At 32.4% G+C, this 13,429-nt stretch overlaps 1 protein-coding gene across 1 annotated transcript; it reads left to right on the forward strand.

Moving 5' to 3' along the window:
* The first annotated feature begins 752 nt into the window (after positions 1-752).
* LOC132745185 (tafazzin-like) lies at positions 753-12,600 on the forward strand. The gene is made up of 7 exons (XM_060734019.1): positions 753-941; positions 2,509-2,637; positions 3,551-3,763; positions 6,065-6,106; positions 8,421-8,483; positions 9,796-9,926; positions 11,158-12,600. The coding sequence occupies exons 1-7, from the start codon at positions 809-811 to the stop codon at positions 11,266-11,268; spliced, it is 822 nt and encodes a 273-aa protein (XP_060590002.1). The 5' UTR covers positions 753-808; the 3' UTR covers positions 11,269-12,600.
* Positions 12,601-13,429: the final 829 nt, after the last annotated feature.

Below are 13,429 nucleotides of genomic sequence, written 5' to 3' on the forward strand. Positions count from 1 at the left end.
TAGATCTTACACTCGCGAGAGGGGTTGGAAGTATTCAGAGAAAGATAGATGGTACTCAAGTTGATCTATGTAATTCTGACAGTTGAATGGTTATCTATGCAATCTCTTCCGTAAAAAAGACAACAAAACAAAACCTATTTATAGTAGCAACCTTCAACTAAAATAGGTTTGTAAACACATTATATTAATTTTAGATATTGAATTATCTGAGTGTTATCATTTGACTGAACTTTATATTTTTTGAAACTTATAAAAATATATGTTTGTGTAAGCCTTTGCTTGAAGATCTCGAGAAACATATAGGATCATCTAATGTGTTACCTTCGGCAAATATTTATTTATTTATTTGTTGCTTAATTGATTGATTGATTGATTGATTAATTTGTTGTGATTTATAAATTTATTTATTTGAGGTTGGCATTGCACAGCAAGCTCTACAGTATTCTTCTGGAAAAAACCTACTGTACAACACGCATTTTTCCTATAAGTAAAAAGATAACATGCACATGTAAGCACTGAAAAAAAATAGAGTTAAAATTTGAGGTGTGTTATGTGTACAAAAGTATATCGATCTAAAATGTTTTGTTGGTGTAACAAAACGAACATATTTTTTTACTTATTTTTTCCTAAATGAAAAAATGATGAAACTGATTTGTTTTTTTAGTACAAAGAAACGTGTTTTGACTTTTGTACAGAGCGAAAACAGGAAGTCTAAAAAACGGTATAGTGGTGTTTAACCTTAAATTGCTTTTCATTGATATAAGCGGCTGTAAAGTTTCTAAACAACAACAACAACAAAAATCACAACATGAAAGAATGGAAGTTGGATTACAACGAGCACTTACGATATCACATTCCAAAACATGGATGGAAAGGTTTTGCATGGAATAATTCTACAAGAGTGATAAGTGCTACATTCCTTGCTATTAGCAAACTAGTCGGTAAGTCCTTCTGCCTGTCACTCGGATATCGCACTTATTCAAGTTCGTGGGGGGGGGGGGGGGGGGGTTGCGGTAGCTCAACAAATTGTGCGCTTCTGGGTTTTTTATTATATATAGACGATGGTCGCCCTTCGCCGACGTCTTTTGTTGTATCAATTTGTAAAATCTTAGTCAGTTGTTCTTGCAATCAAAAATTATATTGAGACTAGGGTGGGAGAACACAACAGGCAAGTTCCGGTTAAACGTCGAACAGATTGTGCCAACTGCCAATAAGAGTTTTCAACAGAAATCAAAGAGGGTTATAAAAATTGTCTGTAACCCTTTTCGGTAATGTAACAATTCACCACAAAATCGATTCATCACTTAACAATTTGCCACAGGGAAATGACGATTCGCCATTGTTAAGCAACAACTTGCCACAGGTGTTAAAAAATATTATATAAAAATTTCACACCCATTTTCAAACTGTTGTTGAAATCACTTAATTTTTTTTTAAAATTTGATTTAAATTTTTAATTTCATTTATTAATATGTGTTTTAATTATCAAGTGAAAAACTATAATAAAAGCGGCTTTTATTGAATAAAAACACAAAATCAAACACATTTTATTACAAAAATTAATTTTAATCAATTATCTTATTATTTTCTTTAATCAATTATCACTATCCATGAACACATGTTTTTGTGCAATAGATTATACACAATTATTTATGTTTGACATATGTTTAATTTAAGATTTCTTCTATTTTAATGTATTACTTTCTTGTTTAATTGGTTGTTACATTACACCAAAACACAGTATAGGTCATATGGCAATGTTCAAGCTTTACTGGTGGAGGAAAACCTCAAAGGCCCTTCCATGCATTACTTCAGGCACGAACAGGCACCTGAGTAGAACCACTATAATTCTAAAATTCCCCATCTTGCGTATATTTCCCCTTTAAAATAAAAGATAAATTAAGAATAACATTTGTAAACAAACTTTCTTGTTTAAAAATAGATCGTTGTTTTTTGTCCAATGAAAGCTAATAATTCATCAACCCACTAGAAATCATGTTAAAAATTATTTAAATTTGCTTAAAATTTTTTTCGCTGATTTGATTCATAATTCGACAAAAGAACACAAATTGACATTTGCTGTTCATTTTAATATATGACTTTGACCTTTAAAGGACCCTTGATTGTCAAACTCATATCATTGAAATTTGCTTTAATTGTCATAACTTTGTTATTTATATATGGATTTGATTCATTTTTGGACAAGGACAAAAGACAACATACATGTACATGACAAAACGTAACATTATGATTAATTCAAAGTTGACCTTGACCTTCACTGTCAAGGTCAAATATGACATTTGATTTTATGTGTAACAAAAAATGTTTTGCAGGAGTACTCTTTACTAAAATATTCTTTCTGTGATTTGTTTGACTTATATTTTAGTAAAAAAAATAAGAAAAAGTCAAGTGTTGCCCCCGACTCTTTTTTACTTTTTTTATGCATGCAACTTTTCAAGCTTTTATGACGTCATCTATTTGAAAATTAAACTATTGTAACATTTTCAGGGAAAACATTAAATTCAACAAGTGTGCACAACAAAGATTTGTTCCTTAATGCTCTTAATGAGCAAACCAAACGGGGACTTCTCACAGTGAGCAATCATACTAGCAGATTGGACGATCCACTCATGTGGAGTAAGTATTCTATTACATCAAACCAAATGTACTTATCATTTATAGCATTATATTGGGAAAAATTGTTTGCTCATATTGTATGTTTACCCTAAGTCTGAAATCGAAAACTACCGTAAAATTCCTAATAAACGCCCCTCCCCTAATAAAGGCCCCCAGGCCTTTTGATAAGAAAAACAATCTACTCATCAGTGCTGAACTCATGAGTAAATCCATAATTTCAGTCAAATCATTCAGAATCCATTTTATTTTATAGTATGAACTTTACACTCTAAATCTTAACACTTTTTTAATGTTATTACCAACACTTGGTAACACTAAATGTATTTACAATGATTTTTGGATTTAGGAAAAACTGTGTTGTAATAATAGCCCCCCTTTTGGAAAATGTTTAGCCCCCGGGGGCGTTTGATAAGAATTTTACGGTAAATATACCTAAGCTACAAATACCATCTGATCATGGTCTGCACTTTTGTCTATACAGCTATAACATATTTTTAATTTTTTCCTAAATAATGAGAAATGTATTTGTCCAGATTGAAAGATGCACAAGATCCAATCAATATTTAACATGAATGTTAATGGCAAACCTTTTTTTAGAGCAGAAATATGATTAATTAGAGAAATTGTATTTAAATAGATACTTTTTCTACATTATTGTCTATTCATAACATATCTAGTCATGATTTGAAGAGATTTTAGAGAACTATACAATTCATGAGTATAATTATGTTGAATTATTGAAATCACTGACTTTTAACTTTATTTGCCTTATAAATTTCAAACAAACAGGATGTGAAAGAAAATGTTTACCATTAATAAGTTTCAAGTTACATAAAATTGTTAGGTTTTTGCCAAAGTGGAAGTTTTCATAGTACTATGCATATAAATTTATGTTGAACAATTTTTGATTTAGGTATTTTAGGGTTGAAGAATATGTTTGACTATCCCCAGTTTCGCTGGTCAACAGCAGCTGAAGATGTTTGCTTTAAAGGGTCATTCAGTTCCTTCTGTATGGCTGTGGGTAAAGTTCTGCCGCTGCACCGTGGTTCTGGTGTGTACCAGAAAACAATGAACTTTTGTGTTAATGAGCTACAAGCAGGAAAATGGGTCCATATCTTCCCAGAGGGTATGTTTGTTTCAAAATCACATGAAGAAGTTCTTACTTTGCTTATGTATATTTTTTATATGCCCGAAAGAATTTCGGACATATTATGTTATACCCCCTGGCATCCGTCCGTCTGTCCGTCCGTCCTTCTGTTAGCAATTTGGTTTCTGGAGCATAACTTAAGTTCCATTTGGCCCACAGTGTTCAAACTTCATAGGATGATTGTCCATATTGGGTAGAAGACCCCTATTGATTTTGGGGTCACAAGGTCAAAGGTCAAGGCCACTATTAACTTAAAACTAAAAACAGTTTCCGGAGCATAACTTAAGTTCTATTTGGCCCACAGTGTTCAAACTTCATAGGATTATTGTCCATATTGGGTAGAAGACCCCTATTGATTTTGGGGTCACAAGGTCAAAGGTCAAGGTCACTATTACTTAGAAATTGAAAACAGTTTCCGGAGCATAACTTAAGTTCCATTTAGCCCACAATATTCAAACTTCATAGGATGATTGTCCATATTGGGTAGAAGACCCCTATTGATTTTGGGGTCACAAGGTCAAAGGTCAAGGCCACTATTAACTTAAAACTAAAAACAGTTTCCGGAGCATAACTTAAGTTCCATTTAGCCCACAATATTCAAACTTCATAGGATGATTGTCCATATTGGGTAGAAGACCCCTATTGATTTTGGGGTCACAAGGTCAAGGTCACTATTACCTTAGAATTGAAAACAGTTTCTGGGGCATAACTTAAGTTCCATTTGGACCACAATATTGAAACTTCAAAGGAGGATTGTTATTTGAAGGAGGTAATACTTTATTTAATTCCCATGTCTTACAAATGCTTCATCTTTACTAAAAAAAAAATCACTTTGGGGCATATAATGCTCCGCCTAGCGGTGCTCTTGTTAAAGCTTATTTAACACAGATTTTGGTCACATTTGGGTGGTCGATCCATCTTACCAGCTTTCCAAGATACAATTATAAATTGTAATTACCCGTTAACCAGTAATCAAGAATTTCTCTGTGAGTGAACAACTTATTATCCCACCTGATTTCTGAATCAGTGATGGGAGACAAATAACACAAGACATACAGTGTAAGAATCAATCGTAACCTTAGTGCAGTAACAGGTTAAGTCCTTAAATTTATTTAATAAGACTTACATGTAACTAGTTATTGCACTAAGGTGATGCAATGTCCAATTTTAGTTGTCACAGAGAAATTTTTATTAGCCAGTGATATGAGCCATGTCATGACAAAACCAACACAGTGCATTTGTCACCAGCATGGATCCAGACCAGCCTGCGCATCCGCTCAGTCTGATCAGGATCCATGCTGTTCGCTTACCAATTCTATTACAAGTAGAGAAACTGATAGGGAACAGCATGGATCCTGATCAAACTGTGCGGATGTCCAGGCTGGTCTGGATCCATGCTGGTCGCAAACGCATTATGTTGGTTTTGTCATGACACGGCTCATATCTGTATTACAAATCTGATGCTCTCCATATTGAGTTAAGAAGTTTGGCAAAATGCATTATTCCTATGTATGTTCTTGAGAATATTTTCTAAAGATTATACATATATGTATTCTTATAATACTGAATGCTGCTATTCATTGAATAAAACATGCATTTGAGTGGGACAATTTATTTTAGAGTTTATGCACAGCTTCATATGTTTTTAACAACTGAATGTATTCACATGAAACTTCTCACATATATTATCTTTGGATAATCATTTTAAGTACCTGTCCACAACTCTTAAAGTCTAGTTAAGATTTCACTGAATTATATGTACTTTGTAACATTGCTTTTCATAGGATAATACTGGCATTTATATAGATTTATATACACTGTAACACAGATGTTGTCAATTTATGAAGAAATCTCACCTTTTTCTCTACGCTGTATTATAAATTGTTGAAAATATTTTTGACCGGTTATATGGCCATATATAAATAGTTGTTTGCAATATTTCCAAACAACCATTTATAATGGTGCCATATAACCTGTCAAAGATCTTTATAACTAAGAAAATCTTCAGTCATAACTTCAGAGTCATAATTGTAGGTTACTATCAAGCACCAGTAACTGTAGCATGAGCTTTCATGGAATCATTCCTTTAAGTGAAATTAAATACATTTCTGCGGGTCTCATCAAACACTAAAAACAGTCTGGTCTTTAGTCTGGTATGACAGCTTTTGTTATGTATTTACTTTATAAGGTTGATATAATAAAAAAAAGTTAAATTTAGTTCACAGAAACTTTTAGTGTACATTTGATTAATATTAAGTAAATTTTGCTATTCTTTTACAGGTAAAATAAATCTAGAACAGAAAGCCATGAGACTAAAGTGGGGTAAGTTTATTCCTGACATTATCAGAGTTGAATGGTTCGTTTTCATTACCAGCTGCTTTATTATGAATGAGTTTTGTCTTGATTTGAACCCTTGAAATATATGGGCTCAGTTTATTCTCTGTCACTTGAAACAATTCTTTTAAAAGTTTGAAATATTGATCCCCCATGTGGCTGAGGGGTTGCCTTTTAGTATAAGTGTTTAGGCATCAGAGTTGAAGCCACCGTTTATCTCTGAGTGATCGTTAGTGACGGCTAAATTGGTTCGAATTATTATAACTGGAGTCTATGCGCCTCTTAGCTCCATCAAGGTGACCCCTGTGTTGCTTTAAGCATGTAACACTGGATGCTAATCAAAGCCATCTGTTTCGGCACCATATGACCAAAATTGTGTTGGTGCACAGTAAAACAAAAAACAACAACAGCAAAAAAATCTATACAGAATTTATTTTGATTTGATTGTGTAGGAAGCTATAACCTTCAGAAACATACATGTACTTTGGAATCCGTTCCTGGAACCAACCAGTACTAAGCAATGAATGAGTTTCTTGCGTAAGGAAACAACGGTTTGCCTATGACAGGGTTTGGACCAATGCCCTAAGCAAACCTTAAATTACTAGTCTTGTGTGTTAAACCAGTCAGTCATGCAACCAATTAAACATTTATTGAAGACTGCAAGAAGAAAATGAGATATTCTTAATTTTCTGAAATTTTACATTTGATTCTTATATTATATGGAAATATTTATTGGCAAATTGGCACAGATCCAGATTTTTTTTTCAATTTTTGAGGAAAGTAAGAAATTTTTGAAATGATTGAAATTGTTGAAATGATTAAAATTGTTGTCAAGTGTACAAAACCAATGATTTAATCTTTGTTAAAGCGCTTATTGTCCATAAAAATAACCTATAACTTGTCACAAAAAACTGCTGATATGTCTATCACTCTGTTATTTACCAATAGGTTAGACCTTTGATAATAAGAGAGACAAAGATGCCAGTTCCAACTCACACACTGGAGAAGTAGGACAATTATTGTCAATCAGAAAGATTTTTTTTTTTTGAGAAAGTTTCATGCATATACATGAAGTATGACTGTATGAATGTTTTAACACTTAGTGTGGCAGTTGTATCTACCCATGTGACCAGTGCAGTGTCGTGTCAGCCAGCACATCTGATCATGATCTACTGTGTTCATTATTCAATCAGGACATATTTTGAACATTTCTCTAAAAATTATTAATAGTTTTGTCCAGATTGAAAGATGGATAAGTGCATGCCTTTTTTGCACAGATTTGGGAAGCAGCCCTGTCCTTAATTTTAGGGGAAAATCACACGGTATATTTGCAAAAGGGGAAGAAAAAGCTTGATGTAATTTCAATTTTGTCACACTTGAATTTGTATAACCAAGTTGAGCTTTATATATAAGTTAACATTATAATATACATAAATATATACATTATTACTATATAAAAGTTAACATATTTTGGCTGACCTGTACTAGGAAAAGGGAAGAAAATTTGAAATAGTTTAAGGCAAATTTGTAGCAATAAAATTGACATACATGTACATGTGTGTGCAGTCAGTTGTAAAAAAATTACTACCGGTATATGATACACAACACAAATACATTCTAAAATTGAATAATAAAAGTGGAAAGATTGACATGTTCAAGAAGTCAATTGATCTTCTTGATGAGTAATACAGAGATTTCTGTTAAAATGATGAAAAGGAGTGGCACATGCACAAATGTTATCATAAAATGCACTCAAAATAAAAATAAGTTAACAGTTTCTTCTGTTTGTTTATGATATTCATGTTTTGTAAAAATATATGATAAACTGTTTTAAAAACTTACTTAAGAAGTTGTTGTTAAGGTATGAGAGCACTGTGATGGTATAGATATTAAAATGTTTAATGTATACATTTAACTTGCCAGTTTGTAATAGCTTAACACCCTTTCAAGACCAATGCTTTATTTTCCATTTGAAGAAATTTTTTGTTAAATTTCCCTTTTTTGTGAGACCACCTGTCAATAAATACTTCCTGTTTAACCCTTTACCTGTTGAATTTCAGAAATGGGCTTGTCCAGCTTGTAATTTTAGAACATTCCATTATCAAATTGGGGGATATCATGATGAAAATTAAAGTTAATCAGCCAACAGCATAGAGCCTGGCCTGACTGCACAGATGTGCTTGCAAGTCTGGCCCTAGACTGGTGGCCAAGGATACTCATTTTTGGTTTAAACAAGTCATGGGTTCAATTCTGAGGACAGGCATTTATACTTGAAGAATCAAAAGCACTATTTTAATTACAGGTGTTGGTAGATTGATAGCTGATACACCTGTGACACCCCTTGTCTTGCTCATCCACCATGTTGGTATGTATCAGATGTTTAAAAAGTTAAAGAAAAGCAATTTTAATAATATAGCTAGTGTTTTGTTTATGTCTTATCTGTCTGTCAGTAACTTGGAGGACAACTTTAATCTTGGTCATGATATCTTCATTGCCAAGTTTATAATAGCCCTACATCTCTCTGAACAAAAAATTGCCTCTTTGGCCAATTGGTTGAAAGAAAAAGAGAAAAAAAGCAACCCTAAAGAATGGCAAAATTTTAAACGTTGCAGGCTCTGTTTGATTGAGCCTATTCATGGACGGTACTGGAAAGTAACAAACTACCGTAACTGCCCGCGCCCCCTAGCACAATCTTTAGCAGAATTCAACATTTACACATAAAAATGGTGATATTTTCAATTTAGAAATGTGTTCATATGGTAGTTATCATGGAACTGTCAATGGTTATGGTTGCCAACTGATATCATTTGCTCCTCCGCACTGTAGGTGTGAATCCTAACAGGGTCTTTGGATTCTTTTGAGAGAGGAAGCTATCAAGCTATGGTAGCTTATGCAAGGTTGTTTAGTTGTCACATTTGAATGCAGATAGATAATACAAAATTTTTGCCTGGTAAAAGTATCCCAATACCTCATCAAATAAAAAGTGGTAATTTCGGTTATTACAGTTTATATCTTGATATAAGTAAACATGCTCATGACACACATTGGTTGACACAGCATTTTCAGTCTGCTTGTAATGAAAGGGAGATCAATCTTGAATGGATAAATGCTTTGTATATAATTTTTCATCAGACAGCTCAATCACTTAGTATAAATGTATACAATGTAAGTAAAGGGGAATAATTGTATTTTGTCTATCTATAATGACAACTGGGACATATAAAATCTTGCGTAGAATTTTGTTTTAAGTGTTCTTAATGAATACTATACAGTATACGTATTATACACATTTTATCACATAATTTTGTGATGACTTTTTGATGTTCCTGAGCTGTTATATATTTATCTATAAAGAAAGACAATTTGTAAACCACATTTTATAAAGAACTTTTTTTATCAGGTTGGTGAATGCCAGTGGGCTGTCTGGGTATGCAAGCATAAATTTTTTTTAAAGGGATTTCATTGAAACTTTCATAGAGTGCCCTTGTGTACATTGTAGAGAGTGTTGTCATTTGATAATGTTTTGCAGAGTTATGGCCCTTTATTATTTTTAACATATGTAATATCTGCAGAAAGCCTGGTTTTACGACAATACATGTACATGTATCCTGTGACTTGTTATTGTTTGTGTTTCAACAGAGTTTAATGTCTATGAGATAATATAATTTCTTCTTCAGGTTTTGAAAAGATCTTCCCAAATGAAGGTATACTGTACCCACGCGTTGGAAAGAAATCATCAATATACATAAGTGAACCTATAGACTTCACTCAGGAAGTAACATTGCTCAAACAAACCAAGAAAACTCAGGTAAACTATCGTTGTAATAGTTTGAAAGTGATAAAACTTTGCATAGTATGTCTTTCAAATAATTTTTGGCAGACCATTACGACTCACTGGTTGAATAAGAACAAAGATTTTATGTACATGTATTTGAGACCGTTGTTACCCTTATCCCTTCTTAAATTGAAAGGAACTCTAATGCTTCCTGTTATAATCTAAATATTTGTGTCTGACCAGGGAAGATATTAGCTATCTAGCCCTTAACCTGCTGAAACTGAAAGTGATTAATCTTCACCATCAGTATAGAGTCAGGCTAGCATTATGTCCTTGCAGTTTGACCATGCTCTATACTGTTTGTAGCTCAGTTAATGTTTTATAGTATTGCCTACTTTGTGTAATAGATTTGCCCCACTTTGACTTGGAGCAGTCCATTTAAAGTGTATGGGATTTTTTAAAATATAAAAGTTGAGCTACCATTTGTATTAGTGCCATGGTGTGGCCAAGTGGTTAACACATCAGACAAGGAATCCAAGGATTGCTTACTGCCTGGGTTCAAAACCCCGTCAGGGGCAAGCCATTGTTTCCTTGAGTAAGAAATTTTACAGTTATTGCTTAGTACTGGTTAGTACAAGAAACAGATTTGAAAATGTTTCAATAAGATTATTGCTTCCAACACAAAGCTTTGAACTAAAATAAGTTTGTATAATCTAAACTAACAGTATAGAACCTGCTCTGACTATACAGATGTACATACTACCCTTGCACTATACTGGTGGCATAGTTTTATCACTTTTGGTTCCAGCAGTGTATGGGTTAATATATCTCCGTGTTATATTGTCATTCTCATTAAATCAGTAATGAATAGAATTAAGTTGCAGTCATTAATGATAATGAAATTATAAATTTAGTTTCAAGTTGGCATTATAAGATTGACATAATTGTATTTACCGTAACTCTTGGAAAGCTCATTTTGATATTTACAGGCTTATTCCATCTGTGTTCTGCAATTTGTGTGTTATGGATACATAAATCATAATTTTGACAGTACGAGTGTGAAAAATATCAGTGTTTGGAAGTTTGTTTAACACATTTGAAATTAAGAAGTTTGCTTTATAGATTTAGAAGGATGAAATTTGTATGAATTATCATTTGGTTGCAGCATTGCTTACATCAAACAACAAGTTATGAAATTGTGCCAGTTCCAACATTTTAAAATCCATGTTCCATACAATGTATTTTTTATTTATACTTTTTGCAGGAGGAAATAAGAAAACATCTAACAGACACTATACAGATTCAGATGGCGGATTTGAAACAGGAGGCTGAACTCTTTCATAACAAAATTTATCATAACAAAGTCGATTCCTGACCATGGCTGTCGTTGTTAGTTATTATCCATTATTGGTTAAGATAAACAAATGTGATATCTAAAATATATTTTCTAGCGGTGCATAAATATACTTGTACATTGAGATGCAACTTCTGCTGATACATACTATGGTACAAAGTCATTTAACTGTGTTAGTTTCTTAAATATTTGACCAAACTATACAATCACATATTTTGCCTTTTTAAAACACTGCAGCCTAGAAATAACACTTTAATTTTAATTGTTTGATAAAGGCTCACACCTTACCCTCCTGGGTCTGAAAGTTATTAGCTTTTGTCACTAGTATACAGCCAGGCCAGCCTGCACATCCATGCAGTCCGGGCTTAAAACTGTTGGCTATCTTTAGATTTTCGTATTGATATTCACAAAATTGACAATGGATGGTTACAAAAATGGAAGCTTGACAAGTACAGTTGAGAAATTTGGCAAGTTACATGTTAAGACTTTAAACGTTAAATAAACCTTTCAAAAAAAATTTAATTAAAAGGTTAATGGTAATTTGCTTGCTTCAAGTGAACTTGTCTTTTGTAAATGAATTGTGTTCTTAAGATGATGTCATTTTGCCTTTACAGATGAAGTTGTAAATTGTAGATTCATGGGCTACTGTAAGAAAAAAGTGCTAAATGAAAATATTAGTATTCATTATTTCATTCCAAAATATGACTTTTAATTAATGCAAGAAAAAGAATCAAAGACTGGCTATGGTCACAGAATGGAATACATAGCTCTTGTGTAGCAAGAACTTGCTAGAGCCTGGTTACCTTCGTAAACAGTTTACCCTCAAGCAGGATATTCTTATATTCTGCATAACTGTCACAAATCTGGTCCCAGGACTGCCATTTTACAGCAGCAGTGTATCCCAAGGACCTTCAAAACTTGCCAACCATTTTAGAATCTTCATTCCTTTTTAGTAATTTTTCTAAAATAAATTTTTTCAAGCTCTAAGATGGGTCCTACAACTGAAAAGTATGAACAATTTATGATTAATTATAGTTGCTGAAATTAAAGTTTTGATATTGGAATCTCTTAACCCAAAACCTTGAACAGGGTTTATGGGCCCTCTTTCAGAAATTCCTAGGGAGTTAAAAAAGTTACTTTACTGCAAAATATTACAATATGGCTTGACTGTTTTGTAATACACATTTATTGCAATTTGGCTGTGACCGAAAAGTTGCTGCCATAAATTAATATTTGCCATATGAGTGTATACAATGCTAACGTTGCCATTCTGTGATTCAATATATAATGGTATGAATAATTACAGTGCTCTTATGTTTACAATGTTACTAAGTTTATTTTGAGATACTGTATCATATATATATACATGTATACATATTTTTACATGTTGGGTAAATACTCCAACAGCTGTTATAAACAGCAAACTGGTTATTCCTGAATGTAACAATTTTGCTCAAATTGCATGTAGTTTATCTTTGTATGTTATTATGTGATGAAGATGAATCATTTTATTGCATTATTTAAAAATTCAATGTAGCTATGGTTACCTATAACTGTCAACATCGGGCTGATATCATTTTATGATTTAGTTTCTAGTCATAATGAACTGCCAGATGATAGTGTTCAACCTAAAATCATACATCTGTATTATAGTATACATGGATGTTAGGTATCAAAATATTTAATTTTGGTGTGCTTGATATATAATATCTAAAAATTACTCATTGGCCAATTGCCAGAACCAATTTTTTCATCTGTTGGTTATTGGCAATAAGTACAGCTATACTGAATTATTATTTTGTATGGTAGTCAAAATATCTGTTTACATTTTCCTACTTTTATGACAAATTATTTCACATTTATCACTAATTTCTTCAGGAAACAAGCTTCTTGCATTCTGTAAAACCATTATTTAAACATTATAAAATTCATGCTTGCCCTTTCTAAAGAAATAAAAAAAAAATATTTTTGAGGCATAATGTGCTTTTAATAATTCGAGGGCTTGGTGTAAAATGGTTGTAAATCTTTTTTTTTGGCATATGAAATACAACCCTTGAACACTTCATCTTTTGAAAATATGATTCTGTTTATCATATAATATAAAAGAAAGACTTTATTAGCAATTATGTTTAAAATAAGAATAAACATTATAATGCAGTACGATATTCACTAAAAATAACAA

This window comes from Ruditapes philippinarum, unplaced genomic scaffold (genome assembly GCF_026571515.1).
Source record: "Ruditapes philippinarum isolate M1 unplaced genomic scaffold, ASM2657151v2 ctg3070_1_1_1_1, whole genome shotgun sequence".
Taxonomy (NCBI): domain Eukaryota; kingdom Metazoa; phylum Mollusca; class Bivalvia; order Venerida; family Veneridae; genus Ruditapes; species Ruditapes philippinarum.